General features: G+C 39.5%; 1 protein-coding gene across 1 annotated transcript in view; it reads left to right on the forward strand.

Moving 5' to 3' along the window:
* The window catches only part of UST (uronyl 2-sulfotransferase), a 330,777-nt gene that overhangs the window by 173,317 nt on the left and 131,383 nt on the right, over positions 1-26,077 (forward strand). The window contains exon 3 of the mRNA XM_004044809.5: positions 21,544-21,699. Within this exon, the coding sequence (XP_004044857.3) occupies positions 21,544-21,699 (156 nt within the window). The remainder of the gene's footprint in view (positions 1-21,543; positions 21,700-26,077) is intronic.

Below are 26,077 nucleotides of genomic sequence, written 5' to 3' on the forward strand. Positions count from 1 at the left end.
TATTTCTAAAACATATTTCCTTTTTTAATGGCTATGGCACCAGTTAAGCCTTTCAGACTTTCCAGGGTGTTGCCAGGTGGCTTCTGACCACTGTCATCCATTAAAATGGCTTAATTTCAGTTTGAGGACTAGACAGGAAGATACAGGTTTAAAGGCCCATATTTACTAGAATAACATTGTTAAAAGGAAACATTTTAATAAATTAACAGTTTATTTGAGCAAAATATGATTCATGGATCAGGCAGTTTTCAAAATCATAAGAGGTTCAGAGAGAGCTGCACTCTGCATCATGGGCAGTATTTATAGACAGAGTAGAAGGCAGGTACACAAAAAACTTGATTCCTTACAGCTCAGCTTTGCGTTCACTGGATGTGGTCTGATCAGTTGGTAGCCTGTTATTGGCTGAAGCTTAGACCGGCTTGTGATTGGCTGAGACCCAGCTATCTTTACACAAATTAGACTCCCAATTATGTTTCCATTCATTTAAATACATGGTAGATTTTGTTTCATCTTCAGGGTTTTTGATGCTAGCTGTTGACCTTTAGAGGACACATTGTGAACCTCTTGGTCCTAATTGCTGTACGTTTTGAGACAGATCTTGCTGATGTCTTTGGTTCCAGCCTCGCCCCCACCACTCCATCCTCCACACTGGCCAATGTGGTCTCTCTGGAGGCCCCCTGCTTCACCCTGTTCTGATGCCCTCAGGATGGAGGGGTAGGAGCAAAGTTCTTCCCTCCCTTTTTCCACTCCAACCCTCCTGCCCACCCTCGAGAGGTTTCTCTGTTTGCTTTTATTTGTTTTTGAGACAAGATCTTGCTCTGTCACTCAGGCTGGAATGTGGTGGCCCAATCCTGGCTCACTGCAGTCTCAACCTCCTGGGCTCAAGCAATCCTTCCACCTCAGCCTCCTGAGTAGCTGGGACCACAGGTGCATGCCACCATGCCTGGCTAGTTTTTGTTGTGTTTTGTAGAGATGAGGTTCCACCATGTTGCCCAGGCTGCTCTCGAACTCCCAGGCTCAACCTATTCACTCGTCTCTACCTCCCAGTGCTTTTGTTTTTTAATAATTCCTTGTGATTTCTTGCCTGCTCTTTTAAAAGCAAGACTGGGACTCTTTAAGAGATGGTATGTTATTTTTAATACATCTCTGTACCCTGACCGTGTTCCCATCAGGAGCGTCAGAAGGACAAACAGCAGCTAAGTGAGCCTCTACCAGCGAGTGTTATAGACCCCTTTATAAGCTCTCCTCATTAGGCATTTCTGGCACCTAAAATAGATGGCTGGAGAGGTAATTAGATGCAGTTACTTGCAAAAGTCTCAGAGGCATTTTCTTGATAGTACACAAGAGGAGTCTATTAATTAGTTCTAACAAGGAAGGTTTAAATAACATCAGTTAATGGCCAATTGCTGGTGGCAACCAGGCAGACAGAATCCAGAGTCCCTGGGCTGAGCTTCATCCTTTGCCTGGAAGGGGAAGCGTTCCATGAAGACAGAGCTCCTGCCTGTAGTCTCTCTGGGAAGATTAAATACATACAGATTAAGGAGTTGAGAATAATTTAGTGCTAAGCTCTGTACTAATAATTGTAAGTCCAACAAGTGAACAGGAGAATCCCCCAGAGATGGAGAAGATGTGAGTGTTTGGGTCCAACAGCAATCATAACTTGCTTTTTCCTAAGTGATTTTGTGTGTTGTATAGTATGCTTGTTGTTTGTTGGGTGGTTGTAAAAAAGCATTCCATCCGTATGGGGAGATTAGGCTGGAGCCCCAAAACAAAAACTCTACCTCTCCAGGGACTCTCGGTCTGGCAGCCTACAAGGAACAGGTATTGTGTTAGAATTAATTAAGCATTTCCCTCTCTGGAGCCATCCTTTGGAATGCACACATCCCTGGGAGGAGGGACCCACCAAGCTTTCTGCACTCCAGGTGAACAGCTATAGAGAAACTGCCTCTGAGCAGGATGGACCTGGAGCATCCTTGTGGGTTATGGAAGCACAGGAAGGGGACAGAGGCCCTTCAGCATCCAGTCGCAGTCATGAAGTGCCACTCCCCATGGTCTGGTGCCTCTGGAGCCCCATCTGCCTCTAGTTGGCTGTCCCCACTGCCGCCACCCATGCCCCACTCTTCCACCCTGTGCCCCAGCCATGTGATGCATCTCTACCCAGAGCAGGGCTCCAGTCCCCACCCTCTCCTCAAACACCCAGCATCTTCAGAGCCAGAATTAGTAAGGAGGACATCGGTCACAGGAAACAACCTCAGATTTTAGCATGAGAGGGGAGTGGAGAAGAGAGCACTGGAAAGTCTCATGGTGGGGAAGAGAGATAAAATGTACACTATTTTTTTCAAAAATGTAATTCTATTCACATACCAGGAAATTCTCCCTTTTAAAGTGTACAATTCAGTGGTTTTTAGTATATTCACAAAATTTTGCCACAATTACCACTGTCCAATTCAAAGCATTTTTGTCAGTCCAAAAAGAAACTCTGTACCTATTGACAGTCACTCCCCACATCCCCCATGACCCCCAACCCCTGGCAACCACTAGTATACTGCCTGTCTCTATGATTTTGCCTACAGGATTCTGAGCATTTCATATAAATGGAATCATACAGTATACAATATGTGGCCTTTTATGTCTGACTTCTCTTACTCAGCATAACGTTTTCAAGGTCTGTCCATGTTGTAGGAGGTATCAGTTCCTTTCTTTCTATGGCAGAATACTATTCCTCATTTGCATAGAGATGATCTTTCTTTTTCTTTTTTTTTTTTTTGAGTCGGAGTCTCGCTCTGTCCCCCAGGCTGGCGTGCAGTGGCGCGATCTCGGCTCACTGCAAGTTCCCCCTCCCGGGTTCACACCATTCTCCTGCCTCAGCCTCCTCAGTACCTAGGACTACCCAGGTACTTTTTTTTTGTATTTTCTGTAGAGACGGGGTTTCACTGTGTTAGCCAGGATGGTCTCGATCTCCTGACCTCGTGATCCGCCAGCCTCGACCTCCCAAAGTGCTGGGATTACAGGCATGAGCCACCATACCTGGCCTTCTTTTTATTATTATTATTATTATTTATTTATTTATTTATTTATTTATTTTTGAGATGGAGTCTCTCTCTGTCACCCAGGCTGGAGTGCAGTGGCACGATCTCGGCTTACTGCAACCTCCACCTCCCAGGTTCAAGCAGTTCTCATGCCTCAACATCCCAAGTAGCTGGGATTACAGGCATGCCCCATGACACCTGGCTAATTTTTTAATTTTTAGTAGAGATGTAGTTTCACCATGTTGGCCAGGCTGGTCTCAAACTCTTGGCCTGGCCTCAAGTGATCCACCCATCTCGGCCTCCCAAAGTGCTGAGATTACAGGCATGAGCCTTTTAATGTCCAGCTGCCTGTACCCAACTCCCACCCTTAAAAAAAAATGCTTATGCTTAAAATAGTGACATTGCATGGACATACCATGTTTTAGTTATCTGCTTTTCATTTCATGGGCATTTCAGTCATCTCCACTTTTGGGTTATTATGAATAATACTTCTACGAATATTTCAATACAAGACTTTGGGGACATATCTTGGGTATACACCTAGGAGTGGAATTTCTGAGTCATATAGTAACTCTATGTTTAGCTTTTTGAGGAGCTGCCAAACTGTTTTCCAAAGTGGATGCACCATTTCACATTCCACCAGCAATGTAGGAGGCTTCCAGTGTCTTTGTATCCTTGCCAACATTTGTCATTGTTCATCTTTTTGATTATAGTCAGCCAGGTGGCTATAAAGTGGTATCTCATTGTGATTACTCCATGTTTTTTAATCAGTGTTTAAAGGGTTAGCATGAATCTGTGTTTCAGGGTTATAAGCAAAATGCTAGAGTCTCTTCCTAATTATTTTTAGTAACAGTTTTAAGAATAATAGGCTTTGGCTGGGTGCGGTGGCTCATGCCTGTAATCCCAGCACTCTGGGAGGCCGAGGCGGGTGGATCACAAGGTCAGGAGATCGAGACCATCACCTGACCCAGGATGAGGGATTGGCCAGTAGGGTGTGGTCAGAATTTTAGCCCCTCCCCACTCCTGGGGGCCTTTGTCCAGGGCAGGACTTAGATATACAACTGTACTTGGATTGTAGTTGGTCGCTTGGAAGCCAGATAGGCCGGGGTTCCTGTTTTCAGCTGGGCTGAGGGCTGTGACATTCAACAAGGGATTTAATGCACCTGGACCTCAGTTTCCTCATCAGTAAATAATATTGGTAATATTTCCTTCTGATGACTATAGCCCTCTTATGGTATTGTAATGATTCAATGAAATGAGCTTTATAAAGCAGCTGGTCTAAGACCTGACAAATCCAAGTGCTTACTAAACAGTAGTTAATTTTATGTCTTATCCTAAGGGACTTGACACAGGTATTATTTTCTCTAGAAGATGGGTCAGCAAACTATGACCCATAGGCCACATCAGTGTAATATTTTACCTCCCACAAGCTAAGAATTGTTCTGACATTTTTTAAAGGGTTGTAATCAAAACAAAGAATATGTGACCTAAGTTTCCTGATTCTTGCTCTAGGCTCTTCTCTGACAGCCCCTCGTCCCTGTCCTGCTCACCCCCACTTCAGGGCCAGATGTCCCTACTCATTGGTCCCTTATCACCTTGTACTTATCTCTGACATAGCCCTTTTCACAAAGAAATCCCTAGGAGACAATCAGCAGCTTCTCCATCACTGCATCCTCGGGCACACAGTAGGAAGTTAGCAGCTATGAGTTCAGGGAATGAAAGGGGAGTCAGGGAGAAGAGGACACTGAAGACAGTTTTGCCAGCCACGCAGTTTTGCTTAAGTCCTAAGGGGAGAGGAGACTGGCACTTGGCTTTGGCTGTCCTCCTGTGCATTGCATTTGAGCAGAGCAATGCCCTTGCCCCAATTGTATCCCCAGATACGTTAGTGTGGAGGGACACTCTGAATTTCCCCTAGGCCGTCACATGTAGGCTGGACTTCCCAGGAACACATTTCTTGGTAATTCACAACTCCCTTCCGGAGAAGAAACTTGGCCTGTGGGTAACAGACCCCAACCCAATAGCTCTTGGGCCTCTCCTGGAAAGACACAGCTTTCTCTCAGCCAGGCTGCATGAATTCAGGATTTGCATTCTCTTGGATGGGGCTGGGCTGAGAGAAGGTGGAATGGATGTTTTTGAGATTCTAAATAAGAAAAGCAGGCGTGACTATGCCTGCTTGATTCTATTACTTTGGGGCATTTTCAAAGAATTTCTTGTCTCTACTTATTTTTCTAATATTCATGTTTATGTTGAATTCCTCATGCAGAAACTGATGCATTGCTTTTACCCCAGAGCTTTCACTGACGTTTGATGGAATTAGCTGTGCAAACATTGCTGACATGATGTGCCCTCCTGTTTTGGTTCCTTCTGTACTAAACATGATTTTTACAATGAACTTGAGCTCTGTGTGTATGAGAGAAAAAGAAGGAGACTGATTTGTGGCCTGACTACTTGCCCCTATAAAAAAGTCCAGAAGAGCCCACCGATTAAAGCATATAAGATGAAGGCAGGACAGCAACTGTCTGAGGGGAGCAGATGTTTAAGGTGCTTCCAGCAATCTGAGTTGAGCGGTCTACAATTCTCAGGCAAAAGCAGGCACAAGCTTTTTCAACAGATAAGGAACGACTTTAAAAAGAAAGGGACAAATGCAGATGAAAGACTTGCAACTCACAATGACTTTTAAACTTTCTACAAAAAAAAAGAAAGAAGAAAAAGAGAAAAAACCTTTAAAGTTTATAGTAGTAGGTTTTTTCCAAAGGTTGCCAATGTGTAGGTTGTTTGCAAACATTGCCCAGTGGAAGAAAGGGGGGAATATTTCCAAGTCACAATTCTACACGTTTAATGTCAAAGCCTACTAAATATTACTCCTCTTGAATCTTCAAAGGAATTGTGTATAAATTCCTGAAAAATAAAATTGCATTTCTGCCCTTGGATGCAAGTGACCCTTTGGTCACTCCCCATGATGACTGGATGAACATAGTTTAACCTTGAGAGCAACTCTCACAACTAGGTCAAAAGTTGTTTATTGACCACATAATTTCCAGGTGCAAGATACTTGGAATTTTTAATGCACTTACACTAAAATTACACAGGGGCTGAAAGATTGTTTAGCTGTACTTCTGAGCAAATGAGTGTGGTTGTTATTGTTGTTTTAAGTAGACCACATACATTCACAGAAGGGAGCTTTACCGTGACCCAGCAGATTACAAAAACTACAGTGAGTTCCTTTGACAGCTTGTGAGTAGAGAAATATATTTATAACAAACATTTCTTCTTCTCCAGCTACCTTTGGCTTCCAACCATAAATATTTTATAAACTAACCCCAGAAATGTTTAATGACAGACTTTTAAAGTAATTGAAGAAAGAAAGCAGCATACTTTATGAGATCCTTTCCACTGACATATTTTGATCATCGATACAGCATTTCGAAGCTAATAGTGCTGTTACTACAATGTCAGTGTACTACAGGATCAAAAGGAATGATATGAGACTTAGAACTCTTTTCACTGTGAGTGCACTTGATTTTGATTTTCTCAGAGGATAATACCTGTAGCCATTTTAAAAAATGAATAAAATTAGCAAAAAATTAAAAAGAGAAAGGCCTATATCAGAAATGCATTGGGCTAACAAACAGAAAACCTGACAAGAGTGACCCACAGAAGTGGAGAGCCCTTTTTATTTCATGCATTAAGCAGTCCAGGTCTGGTGTGGTGGCACTGTGATATCACTGGGGTCTACCTCTTATCTTCGTTCTCTGTCCTCATTAGCTTGCAGATCTTGGCTTGTAGCATGGCCCTCATGCTTCTTGCCTCATGGTCACAGGATTGCTTCTGCAACTCTAGGCATGGTGTCTGTGTTCCAGGGAGGAGAAGAGAATGGAAAGTCAAGGCAGAGGACTGAAAAACAATGCCAGAGGAATCTGTCTGTCATTAAAAATTGCCCAAGAGGCCAACTCAGCAGTGTTCATTTATAACTCATTCATTTGTTGAATGAATGGACAGAACTCCATCACTCTATCACTCCCAACTTCAAGAGAGTCTAGGGTGACTATTTTTAGCTGGGCATATTGTTACCTAGAATGAGGTCATGGTTCCTTTAGGAAGAGAGGAAAGTAGATATTAGGTAAGCAACTAGCAGAATCTGCTATAGGGGGTTGTCATTTCAAAATATTCTATATAGTTAGTAATAGGTTTGAAAAAATGTTTTTTTTTCATATTGAAGGTGAGGACTCTATGGGGATGAAAGAAAGCAATTAACAATACAATAATAGGGTATATTTACCTTCTGAATTTAAAATATTCTCTGAAGACATTACTGCTGGAGCATGGTAAGAATTCATCCATCATTCAGTTGTCCTTACATCCCCGTTATGTACTGAGCTAAGTACAGTTGCAAAGAGAGAGAACAAAACAAAGAGAGAGTGAGAAAGAGAAAGAGAGAGAAAGGGGAGGGAAAGGGGAGGAGGAGGACCAATGGGAGGGAGGAAGGGGAAAAATCATAGAAATACATTGAAGTCTTGGCCTTCCCATAGCCTTACAGGCTAGTGAGTTCATCAGGTTAGCGTAATTGGTGAAAAAACAGTTATATAAACCATCATACCACTAATTGCTATAGTTGAACAAATTTTACTTTGGATTTTCTGGTAGCCAAGAAAAAATGGGGCCATAAATGGTAATGTCGTTCTCATTTTCCATGAGAAGAAAAAATAATACAGTCATTTGTCCTACAGTGTAGTGGATTAGAGAGCGTGAGTACCAGCTCTGGAATAGACTTTGAACAAGTTATTTAATCCCCCTAATTCCCAGCCTTTTCTTCTTTAATATGGGAGTGCTAATACTCATGGTTGTGAGGTCATTTTACAAATTAAGTGAGATATTGCGTGAAAGGCACCACCAAATTAAGAGCCCTGGGATGAAAAAAAAAATGAGAAAGATAGAAGACAGTGTGCTCAATGACATCCCCATTCCAAAACAGAACTGGATTGTGAGATGTCCTATCATATGGTGTCACTTGAGAGCTGCCAAGGATATGATGCCAAAATGTCACTCAGTCAAAGCAGCTCTAGATGGGGCCAAGAAGTTATGCTTCAATAGACAGCTTTTTGATGGTCCAACTTGGACCAAGGCTAAAAATTCAAAATGTACAGAGAAATGGATGGAGTCTGTGTCCTCAAACAATCTTCCTTACTTATGACATCTTTCAGCCAGCCCTTTGATAGACATAAGCAGCTCTCCATCCAAGGGTACAGTCCCCAGTGAAGGCCTGGAGGGGAGGTATTTGTGTCACTGGTGGAGGATGAGCTCCTGCACTACAATGACATAGTTTGGACAGTGTCCTTACCCAGACTCTGACCCAAACAAGTGCTCAACCCATCACTAAGATTTTTTTTTTCACTCTATTGCCCTAGGGCAACTACAGTCTGAGATCAGCAATAGTGTCTTAAAACCTCGGGGTCTTGCCCTCAATTTAAACTTCTGTTTCCTTCATTTGTTTCTTTAACTAAACTCTCCTGATGAGGATTTTCTTATTGCTTAGTCAGGTCCAACTTCTTGACCATTATAGTGGAAGTCAGAAGTTTTATATCCATCTAGTGAGTCTAGCTATAGAGACAATTGTTGCTCTATAAACTGTCTTTCTCTTTTCCTCTTTCTATCAGATCACAAAATCCCAAGAGATGGAAAATATCTGTATCAATTTATAAAAATATTTTTTGAATAATGATTTATTTTATTTAGCACTGTTTGATATCCTGAATGTAATAACGGTTCCCTATAGGAAATGGGTTCCCCCATCCATCCTGGTGGAGATTTCTGAAAAATCTGTTTACCCAGGACCAGGTAACAGATGAAAGCAAAAACCAGCCGATAGATACTGTGGAAAAGAACATTCCATGATCAGATCTATGCTGGTGGATTGCATCTAGATTCCATGCCACATTTGTTCAAAATTAATTCATTTATGGAAAAGATATACTTGTGAAAAGCCCCCAACATGTAGGCAGTTAAGACATAATTTCATCTGAGAGCAATTTAAATGTCTTATTGCCATCTCTAGCTAAAAATATCTTATGATTTCTGGATTCTTGTGTGGAGTTAATCTCCCAGCTCAAGTTCACCTTGTTGCTAATTCTCTATCTCATTTCAGTGTGGGAAGCAATGTCATTTTATGTAGAAAGGAATGTATTTCATCTCTCCTCTTCTCCAGCTATCGGTAAATCTATGCCTAGGGCAGGGAGCAGCTGTGGGGATATGGATAGGACACAGCCATGGATCCTTCGCACATGTTGAAAATGTCCTTGGTGTTTGCTGCTCTTACTCCCTTTTCTGTAGATGAGGAATGGAGATTTTCATGAACAGGTGTTTGAAGAATCAAGAACAACAGGGCCTTTGAGTGGTGGGGTACAGCAGACCCTACTGGTTACTTACTCCATATCCATTCTCCCACAGCCTCCCCCTCTTTAGCAGAAATCTGACTTGTTCAAGTTTTACCCTAAGAGGAAGGCAGTTCCACCCTAGCGCATGAGTGAGTCCTGATTAATCTAAGCCTAGCATGGTTGTCTTATTTCCTTTGCTCATGGCTAGTTGAGATGTACACTGGAAGTTTAGACCAAACCAACGGAACATGAGAAATTTTCTCAGGGCCTTCTAGGTAGGATTTTAAGATCTTAAAGGAAGCACCCAGGAAAGATAGTCTCTTCTTGCCCCAGACTTTGTAATTCTGCATGGGATGGCTGGAACTGCAGCAGCTGTCATGAAACATAAGAAAAGCTAGTCTGAGGACAATGCTGACATTTCCAGGATGGAAGAGCGAGATGGAACAAAAGTATGGAATGAGGCCTAAAACCTCCATACCTAAGGACTTTTGTAAGAGAATATATTTTCCTATTTATTTATTTATTTATTTATGAGAGAATGTATTCTCTTTATTGTTTGAGTTTCTTTGGGTTTTTGGATCCTTGCAGATACAAGCATCCTTGTATTGATACATGGAGATGTAACATAAAGCAGAGAAGTTCTTTAGCTGTGTTTAACCCAGCTGTTCTTGAGCTGCAACTCAGTTGTCCTGCTGTGTTGCTATGCTCAGTATGTATGAGGGGCAACACTAGGCCAGAGAGTTGATGAATTTTGTATGGTGTGTTTCCCTTGCATATCATACGTGCAACACACAGACACACACACAATGTGAAAAATGCCAAGAAGCCAATTCCACATAGCCAAATCAAACATGGGAGGGAGGCTAGAAAGTTTCTTATTGATGCAAATCAACAAGAATTGGGTAGGTGTACTTTGCAAAGGGAAAATGGCTATCCCTTTGAAGCCATACATTTTCTAGAGATACCAAGACTCCGTTCAAATGCCGTGTTCTCTGTGACCCCTTCCCTGAGTTCTCAAGGCCAAGTTGATCACCCCTTCTGTTCTCATACCACTGTATGCATATCTCTAGTGGGGCGCTTACCACACAGTATCAGCACAAGCAGTGTCAGTGTTCGATTCCCTTGTTAGATTGTGAGTTCTTACAGGGCAAGAGACTTGTTGTAACCTTTGTTGTATTCACTTATTCAACAATTATATTGAGTGCCTACTATGTGCCAGGCATTGAGCTGAACACTGAAGATACAATAGTCAGGAAAAGCAGATGTGGCCCCTGCAGTCATGGAGTTTAAAGTCTAGTGAGTCAGACAATCAAATAATTATAATAGTCAACCAATTTCTTATGCCTAACCAAATGACTAGCACACAGTAAGTGCTCAATAATTACTTGCTGAATTTAGTCACAGAATTTTCACTATTCCATGCCACGTTTTATCTTCCTGAAAGCTAGCTTAAGTTCATATGATGGTGGAAAACCTCCTAGGGGAAAGAGGTGAAGCCCCCACATGCAGGCTGTTTTCAAGCATCTGTTTGTATTGCACTTACTAATGTCTTAATGGCCAAAGCAAGTCATGTGGCCATTGTAGAGGGACGTGTGGAAGGAAGTTACATGGTGCGGGGGTAGGAAGAGGTGTGACTGGTCGGGGGCCATTATTGTACCAATCTGCTACACTATTTTAAATTATGGGTTATGTTATATAAACCTAAAACTCAGCTAAGAGATTTAAACAATGATCATTTGAATTTAAGAATAAGTTTCTCAGTACAATTCACACTCAAGAAACTAACATTTGATTCAGACATTTCAAATGGAAAATAATGATGTGGTTCACAGTGAACAGTATATCCAAGCTTTTGGTATTAAAATCTTTGCACAGTGCTTTGATGAGAGAGGAGTCTTGGTAGCCAAGTGTGGCTGTTTCCCCAGCCTTTATATTATTTTCAGTGAGGGCAGTCTTTTCTTCTGAGGGTTGTAATGAGAATAACGGACTCTTTCCCCACTAACATCCAGAGAAGACCATTCTAAATCGAGTGGTTGGCCCATGCCAACAATATCTACTATAAATTATGAAACCTCCAATCAATAATCAATACTTTTCCTCTATTTGTATAATAACAAATGAGTTTTGAGATTGAGCTTAGAGTATAAATTGTTAACTAAAACAAAATAGGATAAATATAGAGAAATGAAACTTAGCTTTAGAGCAGACTCTTAAACCTTAGAAGTCTGTATAAACAAAAGTGTCTATGCATGTTTTATTTGGAGATTTGTGTGATTAAACAAAAATGTATTACAGATCTGAATGGAGAGTCAAATTAAGTGTGTGGGTCTGGTGGAGAGATTATCTATCCAAATGCATTTTTGTAATTCCGTACTCTGGTCCAAAAGTTAATGTAAAAAGCCAATCGAATTGATTAATACTAAAAATGGAACAACTGCAGACTAGAACTAATTTGAGAACCCTCCTACTTTCATCCTCAGAGTTTGTCTAATAAGGACTTTTGGATGACTGAATACATAGCATGTAAGAAAGTGTTAGAAATGGCTACAAGTCTGATGTGACTGCAACAATATTACTCATAATGTTTTTGAGCACAATAAAAACATACAGGGTACATCCACATGCATAACAGATGTTCATGGGAAGATGAGGTTAAACAGGACTTCCACATCCACGTGGGTTTCTCCACTTAATTTTGATCATAAAAGCCATAGAGAAGTTGAAAGGGCTCTTAGAAGAGTGGACAGAAGCCGCCAAGCACAAGTGCAGTAGGGCTACCATGTGTATGCAAAAGAAAGACAAGTCCCACTTGGAAATATGCCTTCAGGAAGGTTTAGCCTCGCAAACTTGCACTCTCCCGTTGTGCTTACATTTCATGTGTGTGGCATGTGGATTTCATTTCTCTCTCTGTCAAACATGCAAGTATTCCATGGATTCCTGCGGACCGAACTGCAGTTTGAATTTTAGAAACTGTAACATTTTTGGCCAAGCGCGGTGCCTCATGCCTGTAATCCCAGCGCTTTGGGAAGCCGAGGCAGGTGAATCACTTGAGGCCAGGAGTTCGAGACCAGCCTGGCCAACAGGGTGAAATCCTGTCTGTAATAAAAATACAAAAATTAGCCAGGCATGATGCTGTGTGCCTGTAATCCTAGCTGTTCAGGAGGCTGAGGAATGAGAATCACTGGAGGCTGAGAAGCAGAGGTAGCAATGAACCGAGATTGTGCTCCTGCACTCCAGCCTGGGCAACAGAGCAAGACCTTGTCTCAAAAAAAAGGAAACTGTAACATTCTGTGGTAATGAGATACCCGGTTTATGGCTGCTTTTGGCCTATTATTTGTGTACTGACCACAGAAGCTTAAAGGGTACTGCGGCATTAAAAGTGAGTCTCTTTGTTCCTCATATGTATATTTTTTTATATTTGTTAATTTGAAATTTGAAAAGATTCATCTTTTGGTCTATGGCATTGATAGCATTCACCAGTGTCACCTGAAATTTGAGTTCCTGCTCAAACTGGAAGTCTTGTATTTTTTTCCTGAAGCACTCTTCAAGGATCCAACTATGGTAGCTTAATCATTACATCTAGAAAATGACTTACGGCTCCTTGTGAAAATTGCTTCTTTGTATGAAAATTCTGGTACAGTATGCAGGCTGTTGTGTTCTGGGAATAGCATAGTGATGATGTGCGTTATGGAGATAACAGGACATTAGGTATACAGAATGGAATTAAGATTTAGAAGTGCAGGATGCCACTCTGATAACCCTGTGGTCATCCATAAGTATTGTGTAGCCCTCGGTTAACATATGGCACATGGACAGGGAGGAGCCTTGGGAATCATTAGGTTCAGTGCCCTCATTCTATACTTTGAGGAAACTTTGACTTAGAGAAGTTGTTCAGGATCATTTGCTCATGTCACTCAACTACATAGAGTGATAAAGCCAAGGGGAATGCCAGAGTTTCATAACTTTCAGTCCAGGGAACCTTCGACTTCAACATACTTTTTCTTCTGTAACGTAGCAAATCAGGGGTTTCAAAATATTATGAATGTTAACAAAAAATTGGTAGATTTTCTTATAGTTTTAAGAGATAACTGAAAGAGCATCTTTTATAATAATAAATATGACAGCATTGGTTCTACAGCACTTACTATAATCGTATTTTCATCCCAATAGTCTAGTCTATACTCTTTATTAATTATCCACTATATACATAACAGATAGATTATTTTTATTAATTATCCACTATGCGCATAACAGATAGACCCAGATGGACTTGTAAATGATCTATGGCTATATTTATTTTTCTGTAGGTAGCATTACACATGGAATTGTTTCAAGTGGGAACAGGGGAAGAGAAGAAAGCCAAAGGTTCAGATTTGGCTGTTGGAGAAGATGGGCTTGAATAATGAGAAGCACGCAGGATGTCATTTGAGAGTTGTGGATGGAAAGAGCCTTCTGTTCAGGAGGATTGCAATGAGGGGAAATAGAATTCTGAGATGGGTTCTGTGTATTTCCTCCCCTAGAATGGAGGAAAGGAGACTGGGAGCAGGAGAGATGATGGTAATTAGAAAACAGATGTGTGTGGCTCAGATGGTTTGATGGGCAAAGGCCAGTGAGAATCACTGCCGAGTTCTGGGAGGCTTTGGCGATGATCTCAAAATGGGAAGCTTGAAATGATTAAAACTGTGGAAAGGAAGAGAAAGATAAAAGGAAGATAAAGGTAGATTTATTATGGGACAAGCCCAAACAAGAGTAGGACAGCCAAGGTTTCCAAAATAAAACTGGGAACACCTATGAGTTGGAACCCATGTCATCAGCACAAATTACTGGAACTTTGTTTTTTCTGTTTCTTTAATGAATATATTCCACAAGGAAACACGGTAAAATCTAGTTTTAACTTTTAAGGCGTTTTCCAGATTATATCTTGGTAGCAATATAGACTGAAATTAATTTAATAGCTTCAGAAGAAACTATCATTTATTGGGTTATAACCTAACTTTCCCCTTTTTATAAGTGAGGAAACTGGGGCTCAAGGATGTGAAGTGACTGGCTCCTAGCACCACAGTGTCCTAGGAACTTTAACATGAGGATTTGCTGAGTGGATTTAAACTGCTCACAGTCCTATGGACAGTGAGGAACAGAATTGTCCCTGAATTCAGGCCTTGCACAGCCCTGGCTGTGACTCTTTCAAGTGTTAGTTTGATTAACCATGAAATGGAGTTGCTGAAAAATCATGAACTGCGGTTTTATTCGTCAAGCAAAGTCAGTTCACAGTCAGTATAATATTCGTGCTAAGGGTCTAATGCTTTGACAGCATTTAGTATAAATTTCAGTTAACCTGCACATTCAGTTAACCAGCACACCTGTTCTCTAACCAGCCTGGGAGAGTGTGAGCATATTTATGAGGTTAATTACGACTGGTAAATGTGAGTGGAGCTCATCAACACACAGTGAGACCCCAGGAAGACACAACAGTGCCCTTCGCCCCAACTCCTCTCCAGGATCACGCAGGCAACCTTCTCCCCAGCCTTAATCCCTCAGAAGCCTGCAAGGACCCACTCAGCCACTTAATACAGAAAGCTGGGAGTCCTCTGTGACAGCACTTCCTCAAAGCTGATGGAGGTGGCAGAGGGCCCTGGTGAGCTTTTTAGAGAGAGACTCCTGACTCTCATCCTAGACTGTGATTCAGTTCGTCTTAGAGTGTGGCCCAGAAATCTGCATTTTTAAAGGTTCTGTGAGGAATTTGAATATACAGTTATTTGCGAACCACAGCTTGTACTATATTAAGTATCATTTTGCAGAAAATTAAAAGCAGCACTGATGTTAATTCTTCCAACATTACCAATCCCCAGAAGAGCTCTATAGACTCTGGGTCTCATAGACTATGAAAGTCTTGGTCCAGACCACATTTACTTTTTACCTAGAAAGCCTTCCTTCTCTTCTCCCCATTTCAAACCAGGGCTAAGCTATTGAACTTGTGGATGTCATCTGGTGGTGGTTCCTGTCGTGCTCAGGATCTTGGAAAGATTTCTGTTTATCTGGCATGCTCCACACAGGCCTGTCAGGCTCTGGAGATTTGTGGCATTTGCAGAACTTACAAGGCAGGCAGCATAAAAATATATAATTCATAGAATGAAAGATTTTGGAGGCCCCTTCACTTTTACAAATTGGCCATAAAATAGAAATCACAGACATAACATTCATATAACCGCAGTTGCCAAGAATGAAGAATCACTTGGGGGAGGGAGAGGGTGCTTGAGGAGTTTCATGTGTACTTCTCTATAGGGCACCTAAAGAAAGAGTGAGCATTCAAATTCTCTGTGCAAATGATAATAGGAACAGTAAAGTAGAGGATAGAGTTCTCGGCCTGACAATTGCAAGTATCTGTTAAGGATAATGAAGATTTCAAGATTGATCCTAAGAGGTCTTTAAAAGTCTTTTCACAGTGATTGAGTTTATCATTTGAGGGCATTTGCTTGTCCTGATAGACATTCCAAATATACTTAGGATTTTGTATACATTTTACTATAACTTACTGCTTCTTGGTTTTTTCCTTTCCCAGTGGAAGCAGTTGACAATATTTGAGGCAGCTGTCTACTTTGACTGCCTGTGATATATCAAGGGAAGGAGGGAAGGGAAAAGTATACATCCTGCCACCTTCTTCTCCAATTAGCTGCGTTGACACTCTGGGCTTCCATTAGCTTTCTAGAAAGAGTCCTTAGGAAGGAGAGAGAGGCTAATCTGCTCCTGTCAGTTCCACTTAAGCCTTCTGGGGACTTGAGTCACAGCTGAGTAATGGCTGATCATACTGGTTGTGATCGCCGACTGTTGAAAAACAGTGTATTCAATGAGGTTGGATACATGCAAGACATAAAAAAGGAAAGAGGATCTCTGTCACAGAAGTCAAACTAAAAATTATCTTCACTATTTGATTTGTGTATTAAAGAAGTGTCATCTTAGGAGTCAGGAGAGCTGAGAGCTGGGCTTTGGTGGTTATGTGTCACTCTAGCTTTGTGACCTTGAAGATGCCAAATGATATTTCTGGGCTTCAGTTTACTCATGTAAAAATAGTTATAATATCTACATAGTGTAAAGGAAAATTTCATCCAAATCAAACACAGATTGGGCTGGAGATGGGGGTGATAGAGGGTGATAGTTGTGGCTGGGGGGTGTTGAATGGATGGATTATTCTAAATTGCTTCTGGACCTCAAACTCCATTATGTTAGGAATCTGTGATCCACGGGGAGTATGGGGAGCACACAGAGGGAGTTACTTGGATGCTACTAATGATACTTAAGCCATTTGATAGTTTACACTCTTAGAGAAATGCACAGCCAGAGTAAAAGACAGTTATGCTGTTTGATTCTGTATTGTTAAACAAGGATGAAAAGGGTTTACATGGCACAGAACCTAGGACAGGGTCAGTCCCTCCCTCCTTAAAAATCAGTCCTTTTTTTTTTTTTTTTTTTTTTTTTTTGCCATTTTTCCAGAAAGTGCATTTCAAATAAAAGGTGATGAACATTTTTAAAGCAGACCTTCAGAAACAAATCTATCTTATTTTCTTTTTGTTTATTTATTTTTATTTTTTTGAGACTAAGTATCACTCTGTCACCCAGGCTGAAGTGCAATGGCGCGATCTTGGCTCACTGCAATCTCTACCTCTCGGCTTCAAGCGATTCTCCTGCCTCAGCCTCCTGAGTAGCTGGGACTACAGGCACCTGCCACCACTCCTAGCTAATTTTGTATTTTTAGTAGAGACAGTGTTTCGCCGTGTTGGCCAGGCTGGTGTCGAACTCCTGACCTCAGGTGATCCACCCACCTCAGCCTCCCTAAGTGGTGGGATTACAGGTATGAGCCACCATGCCTGGCCATCAGAAACAAATCTATAGTTCTACCAGGAACAGGAGGAATCTGCTTCTTGTTAACACTGTATCCAACATCTACACATTGATTTAGCTGCTTAATTCGGCAAGTTTCAATGCATTACATAGGTTCTTTTAGAAAATGATTAAAAACCCCACCCTAAATTTCAGACAGGTTTACTTAACGTTTGTGGTAGTGCATTAGGTGTCTTTAAAACTCACAAGGCTGATTCCAGAAATTTTAGTGAAAACACATTTCCTGCTTTTATGTTCATATCATGTAGGTGTGTATTGGTATTTAGAGAAATGATAGAAGTACCGTCACAGTGAGGATGTTAAGCCCTCCTTTATCTCAAGTTATTACCATAGACCCAGCTGCAGAAATGATACAGGATGTTTTGTTCTTATAGACGTGTTCTTTTTAAATAACAAACTTTCAAACTATTAGTTGGAAGCTTGCCACAAACTAATGAAACAATTAGAATTAACATCTTTTAAAAAATGAATTACCCAATAGCCTAAAGGTAAATAACATCTTTGGTTATTAGTAAAAAGAATCAGATAGATACTAAGCCTGCTACTGTGCTGATTACCCAAACAATTCAGGAGAAATTAAGTGATTTCACCTAAGTTTTCTAGGTAAGTGCCTCAGTTATTCACTTAAACTGTCCAAGATGCACCTGTACTCTTGTAATAAAGTACTTACCTGTGTGGTAACTCCCATCTTCTAGGTCATTAATTCAGATGTAACACATTCTTCCTTGCTATTCCGTAATGTGCTGTGAGACGGGAAAAAATGCACCTATCCCAATTGTTGGACAGTTTGTTTCTATGGAGGAATTAAACTCTGAGTTTATGTTGGCAGCTCTGTCGTGGCCATAATTTCATACCCCAGCCTGGTTGTAATGGAAACTCCAACTTATAAATGCTATTTGTATCATTAAACTAAACATGAAACCTAATTCAACCTTCCTGATCATAACCTTGTAGCCAAGAATGTAATTTATTTTTCTGAATATCTAGACTTCTGTAATTGTTGCCAATGAACAGGCTTTTGAAGTACTCACTGATTAAACTATAAGTAACAATGACCTATTAAAATGACCATCTTTTTATTTTCTCTGATGACTTCAAATAGCATTTGGTCAGATAAAGCAGCTGTATTTGAAGATTCGCTTGGTTTCACATTTTAGTGGAATCATTGTGTTAATTAGTGTTAAGCAGCACATTAAATTCCTCAGAGCAGTCAGGACTCATTCAGTGTCTGTTTAGGCTCTTTATGTACAAAGCACATTCTAGGCACTGTGAGGACACATAGTAGACTGGCCCTCAAGAAACAAGGTATTACTCATAAGAAAAAAATACATAATGGAAAAATTGCACCAAAATGGCATGTGACTGGTTGTTAAGTGAATGACATAGATATTGTATTTTATTCCAGTGACAACTAGCCTTTAAGCTTCAAATTTATTAAATGCTACCCTGCATACAAATATTTCAGGAAAATTAAATTAACCTATAATTGCAAAGGCAAAAATTCAAATGACCTACCATAGTATATTTATGTTTGCAGTGTATTTATGATTTTCTACTGTGCTTTATTATTTAGTTTTGAGCTTTTTAAAATGACCTTCTGTTACGAGTATGTGCTGAATGAAGGAATCCTTTGATTATTGTCAGTTGTTGATCAATGCTGAGCATTCAAAATGGAGAAATATCTTTACTGCAGATAAAAATGATTAATCATAGATGCTTTTCATAATAGCTATGAAAAATATATAATAAAGTAGATAATAGTATAAATAATATATAATATTATGTCAAAATAGATAAACAGTAGTATATCAAGATAAGAAGTAGATAATAGTATATAAAAATCATTGTCCACTAGGCAATTAGAAAGGAAAAAGAAAGACATTCATATTGGAAAGGAAGAAGTAAAACTTTTCTGTTTGCACATAGCATGATCTTATTATAGAAAATCCTAAAGAATCCACACAAAAAAACTATTGGAATTAATAAATGAGTTCAGCAAGATTGTGGAATATAAGATCAATATAGAAAAATCAATTGTATTTTTACCAATCAGTCCAAAATGAAACTAAGAGAAGAATTCTATTTATAATGACATCAAAAGAATAAATTCAACAACAGCAGTATAAGGCATGAGCAATGAAAACAACAAAACATCAAAGAAACGAATTAAAGGAGAACTAAATAAGTAGGAAGACATCCATGTTCATGGATTGGAAGACAATATTGTTAAGGTGGCTGTCATAATCAAATTTATCTACAGATTCAATGCAGTCCTTATCATAATCTCAACTACTTTTTTGGGCAGATATTAGCAAGCTGACCCTAAAGTTCACATGGAAATGCAAAGGACACAGAGTAGCCAAAAACAATCTTGAAAAAGAACAAAGTTGGAGGGACTTACCCTTCCCTTCCCAATTTCAAAACTTAGAACAAAGCTATAATAAGACTGTGTGGTACTGACATGAGTATAAACATATAGATTAAGGGAATAGAATTGAGAATCCAGAAATAATAATGACCCCAAATACACTTATGGTTAGTGAATTTTTGACAAGGGTACTAAACAGCTAACTGGGGAAAGAATAGAAAGAGGAGTCTTTTCAACAAATGGTGCTGTGACAATCGGATATTTGCATGCAGAAGAATGAAGTTAGACAACTAACTCACACCACACACAAAAGTAACTTAAAATGGATCAAATACCTAAATGTTAGAAATAAAGCTATAAAACTCTCAGGAGGAAACATAAATGTATATCTTTACGATCTTAGATTAGGCAATAGTTTCTTAGATATGACACCAAAACCAAAACAACCAGAGAAAATTTAGATAAATTGGACTCAGTCAAAATGAAAAACTTCTGTGCTTCAAAGGACACCATAAAGAAAATGAAAAGACAACTTACAGGATGAGAGAAAATATTTGTAGATTATGTATTTGCAAATCCAGAATATGTATACGGAACTCTTAAAATGCAATAATAAAAAGACAATTTGTAAATGGATGATGGATTTAAATAGACATTTCTCCAAAGAAAATATACAAATGGCCAACAAGCACATGAAAAAATGCTCAACATCATTAGTCACGGGGAAATGCAAATCAAAATCACAACGAGATACCACTTCACAGCAACGAGGATGGGTATAATAAACAACCAAAAAGACAGTAACAGGTCAGGCGTGGTGGCTCATGCCTGTAATCCCAGCACTTTGGGAGGCCGAGGCCAGCAGATTGCTTGAGCTCAGGAGTTTGAGACCAGCTTGGGCAACATGGTGAAACCCTGTCTCTACCAAAAAAAAAAATTACAAAAATTAGCCAGTCATGGTGGTGTGTGCCTGTAGTCCCAGCTACTCGGGAAGCTAAGGTGGGAGGATCGCATGAGCCCGGGAGATGGAGGTTGGTGAGCCCAGGATCATGCCACTGCACTCCAGCCTGGGCAGAAGAGTGAGACCCTGTCTAAAAAAATAAAAAAATACATATATATCAATAACAAGTGTTGGCAAGGATGTGCATAAATTGGAACCCTGATATGTTGTTGGTAGGAATATAAAATAGTATAGCTGTATTGAAAATGGTTTAGCAGTCCTTCAAAAAATTAAACCTATGGTTACCATATGATCCAGCAATTCCACTCCACTCCTGACCTGTTACTGTCTTCTTGGTTGTTTATTATACCCATCCTCATGGCTGTGAAGTGGTATCTCATTGCGATTTTGATTTGCATTTCCCTATGACTAATGATGTTGAGCATTTTTTCATGTGCTTGTTGGCCATTTGTATATTTTCTTTGGAGAAATGTCTATTCAAATCCATCATCCATTTACAAATTGTCTTTCTATTATTGCATTTTAAGAGTTCTGGAATTCCACTCCACTTCTTGATCACTCTATAAATTAAGTTGTTCTGATAAAGCATAATTGCAAAAAATATTGTCATTAAGGAACATATTTATGTATTTTGTTTTTAAAAAGAAACAAAACAAGTTTGGTAATCAATCTTAGAGACTGCCTGAAATTTCATCAGTGCAGAGAGTTAAGAAGACCAACATTTCTCTTGTTATATCATGAAGATAAATATGGTTTATCACTTCTGATGAACTGATATACATCCTTTTTATTAACCTGATTATAGGCCTTTTTCACTCAGATTTATTATATGAAACAGTTGTTATTCTGAAATTGAGGGAAGAATCCTAAGTATTTCCATACAGACGTTTCATGTTTGTTCTCTTGTTTTTTTCCCAGGTACTACCTTTCCCAAGTCAGGTGGTGTACAACAGAGTAGGCAAGTGTGGGAGCCGTACTGTGGTCTTGCTTCTGAGAATCTTGTCGGAGAAGCACGGATTTAATTTGGTCACATCAGACATTCACAACAAAACCAGGCTTACCAAAAATGAACAAGTAAGTTGACTTTGCACATTGTTAAATTGTGTTTTGCTTCAGCTCATTTGCATAACTAGTGGGTGCCTTACAGGTCATCCTTCAGACTCCTGATGAATGAATACCAGAGTTTTGATTTCATGCTGTATTTTTGCCAGAGTGTGGAAGGAAATTTAAGTTAAGGGTTCCATAAGAACTCTATAAACCAGGGAATTTCCATGAAGGGATACTTCCATTAGGACTGATGAAGGACTGTATGTACTTGCCCTTGTCTAGTTAGCTAAAATTAGCAATATATACATCTCAAAGAGTCATACCACCGAGCTATAAATAATGCTGACATCTTCACCATCAAAATGAGAAGATTTTATTTTAATATTCTTCCCTTTTCATTTTCTCACCAATGTCCAGGATCTTTATGGTTGTATTGGTTGATGGGGGACATGAGCTTCCTGCTATGGGAAACTCAGAGGATCTTAGGCTTTGAGAGCAGCATTTGGAATGTTCAGTGGTAGGAAAAGAATGACCCCACTTCACAGGAACAATTTTGCCCTAGTGTAGCTGAGCTGTACAAGGGACGTGCTGATGGTAGGATGGGAGTGCTGTCCTCTACCAAGAAGCTATGAAGGTTTACTTTGCAAACCTGTACAGAGGTAAGGGCAACAGTCTCTGTGGGGGTGCTTTGCTAATGTAGAAAAGTCAGATAGAGTGTTCTCATGGTCATTTTACAGAGTCGGGTTTGTCATCCTGGTGTCAGAAACTGGCTTCTGTCCCCTTACATACATAGGATGAGCAGCCACCCAATGAGTGGTACCTGCATGTTGGGAAGAAACAAGGAACGTGGCTCACTATCAGGTTGAGGTCATCATTATAAAAATTTCCTCATGCCTGTAATCCCAGCACTTTGGGAGCCCGAGGATCGAGATCAAGGCCAGGATCGAGACTATCCTGGCCAACATGGTGAAACCGCGTCTCTACTAAAAATACAAAAAAATTAGCTGGGCATGGTGGCATGTGCCTGTAGTCCCAGCTATTCGGGAGGCTGAGGCAGGAGAATCACTTGAACCCAGGAGGCAGAGGTTGCAGTGAGTCAAGATTGCACCACTGCACTCCAGTCTGGAGACAGAGCGAGACTTTGTCTCAATAAATAAATAATAAATAAATAAGTAAATAAAAAAATAAATAAATTTCCATCCATGTCCATTTTCTTTGGACATAATCTCCAGCTTTGAGACATTCCGAACCTCACAAACCGAGGGAATCTCATTCTTAATTTACCAATTGTGTATTTCCATTTTATCTGGGGGGAAAGTAGAACTGTTTTAAGACAGTAACATAGCCAACCATACTTGTTCTAAAGCCACTATGTTTTGTGTCTTTTATAATACAGAGATCAAATTGCCCACTCCTTTGCAAACTTCCATTAAAAAATCACTCAGTATCAAGTTTAAATAGCCATTACCAGCACGAATAGTTAAAGAGTCATTACCAATCAGCAAAAAATATTTTAAGGTTATACCTTGTAGGTTCCATATTAGGGTCTCCATAGAAAAGAATGATCTTTGGTGGCATTTAAGGATATTGCATTTTATGTATAAGATTGTATAGTAGGGGCAGGTTCTCTTTGATTACCTTACTTGATTGAAGAGCTAATGTGATTAGGCTGGTGATGCCTTTTTAACTGCCTGAAAGGAATTATAAATAAATACATTATTGTAATTTTATTATAATGATTAAATTTGGTTTTCTTTTGAATCTAACTCTTATGGCCTGCTTATCTATAGGATTACACTTAAATATAATATCATCATACTCAGTTCCCAGATGCCTCATAAAACACAGTTGCTAGATTTTAGTTCCCACTGCAGGAGAGACAACAAACTACCCGCAGAGAGCAAGACAAAAGTAGCTCAAGGATTAGACATTGGGATGTTCAGGAATTGTTAGAAGAAAGAATACGAAGTACAGTATTTAAATGTGCCTTGGGATTTTATAGAGATCAACCTAGTTTGTTTCCTATGAGGAGCAAACATGAAAAAGTAAAATACACTTGTAACTATGAATGGAATAATTTAGAATAAAAATTAACAGCAATTTACTAACAATGTGTAGATTGTTAGATCCAGAAAGGGTTAAAGACAAAGTCACCCTTCTCTTCTAAAATATAGGCTAGCTCTCATCTGTTTGGAATGGTTGGCTTGTCTGGAAGCCAGAGAAGAGACTAGACAGTCTTTTAAGATTCTTTCCAGCCCTGTGATTCTGTGATATATTTGTACAACTTCTAGCATAATCTGTGTATTGTGTAGTTGAAACATTTCTGATTCCTGTGGTCAAAGTGACCTAGAATATATTTCATTACTTTATTATTCCAGATTTCTATTAAATTGTAAGGCAGTTTTAAAAACGCATGGCAAAGGTAAAGATAAGGTAGAAAAAACAAATATATAATTTTAATGTGAAAACAAACATAATAACAGTAACTATGACCTCTCCGCAGCCATCTGGCTCTGGCATGCAGAGAGAGAAGCCAGGAAATAAAAGGACAAGAAACCCAGTTTGAAGTTCAACAACATTTAGAGAAACACTTTTTTTTGGCCTTGTATTGCTTTTATTAAAGTTTCAACGTGCATAAACAGAAAAAATATTATTTTAATATATATTCAAGAAATAATTTGTGGTATGAATAGCTCCTTTTTTGGTAATTTATTAGAGGAATGAAGGGGGAAATGGTTTAGAAGACTAGTGGAAATTGTAGTCAGTTGTTGTCGCCTATAAATGGTAGAATTCTGAAAATTTATTCCCATAGAATCATTGTCCTCTAGAGTTAATGACAATTCCACTTCAGGTGCAGTATGACTTAAACAGGCTCTGGCCTGGGACTTTATCCACCGTGTAGAGAATTTCTTTTATGAGAAAATGTGCTCCAAGTTTCAAACTACTGACTTACAAATGAACTTTGGAATATTATCCATTTCTAAGACCAGATTATCTATTACGTTTCATTCATAAAAAAAGGCACCTCTCTGGGCCACAGTCAAATTCACACATGCATTGCTCTCTGGAGGGTAGTTGTGATCATACACACACACACACACATACACACGCACAGAGCTAAATTTTTTAAATCTATTAAATGGAACAAGACACTGAAGGGATTATTAAAAAGGAAAGGGAGTGTGAAGACACCAAATGTTAGAATGCCTATAAAAATCCCACTACATCTGTCCTTATAGAAATAGAAATACCTTTGAAGTTCATATTTTGGGAAATATCGCCTCAACAGCAGAGCATGGGCAATGGCTGCTGGGCAAGTGTTGGACTTTCGCACAGCTCATCATGCAAACCTGTGATGACATCATTGCATTTATGCTCTAAAACCAGATTTCAGGTCTTAAGCTGGCTTAAATTATCTCTTGAAAAATGGAGATTATATACAGCTTGGAAAAATAGGGAATTTTTTTCCCCAGAAGACATGGCATGTGATTGCCAAAAAAACACATAACCATCTTTGGTTAAGACATGACACCATCTTTCTGAGCATTGCTCTAAATACAAGAAAGGTCAGAGTGCTGCAGGTGTATTACAACTATGAGAATCCATAATTACTTTCGTTCTCTTTAAAGAAAAGCAAAAGTTACCAGCATATTGAGAAGGCACATAATTTTACTATTTCTATTTCTGTTGAAACTGAGGATTACGTATTGGATACAGCACCTACAACATGCATTGTTTTTCTTCATTGTTTCATTGAACTTTTTGGACCTAAAAATATACTACTGAGTGGGTATGATTCCCTGTTTTATGGGTGAGACACCTAAGACAATCAGATTGTAACTTTCCAAATACATTGTAATGACTATCAGTGGCTCTTGGCCTTGAACCTAGGCCTTCCTTAATCCAAAAGCCATTCTCATCATGCAGTGTTTATCTCCTCTGGCTGGACAGCGGAATCTCAGCAGAGCCTTTTAAAACCTGGAGTTGCAGTGGCCCTTCTCCTGGAGATTCTGGGGTAGAGCCCAGAAAACTTTTTCTTTAATGAAGTGTCACAAGAGATTTTATGATGCAGCCAGGGTTAAGAAGCTCTGTTGAAATCATCATACCAGCATTGCCCTAGGTATGTTCCTGAGAATCCTAGTCCTCTAAGACATTGAAAGAAAAAAAAAATTATGGTTTAATAAATTTGGTAAATGTTGCGTGCCTTGTCCCGAATGAATCAATTCACAATGATTATTCACATTTTGAAGACTTCGAAAATTAAAAACAAAACTGCAAACAAACTGTTTGACTGGATTTCACCTAGCGTTTTTGCAGTCTTCATTGTTCAGGGGAGTCTTAATGAGTGTTTGTGACTTATTTGCATTCTGCAGAACTCCAGTTCATTGTCTGTGAAATACTAGGC

The sequence above is a fragment of the Gorilla gorilla genome, chromosome 5, assembly GCF_029281585.2.
Source record: "Gorilla gorilla gorilla isolate KB3781 chromosome 5, NHGRI_mGorGor1-v2.1_pri, whole genome shotgun sequence".
In the NCBI taxonomy this organism is placed as follows: domain Eukaryota; kingdom Metazoa; phylum Chordata; class Mammalia; order Primates; family Hominidae; genus Gorilla; species Gorilla gorilla.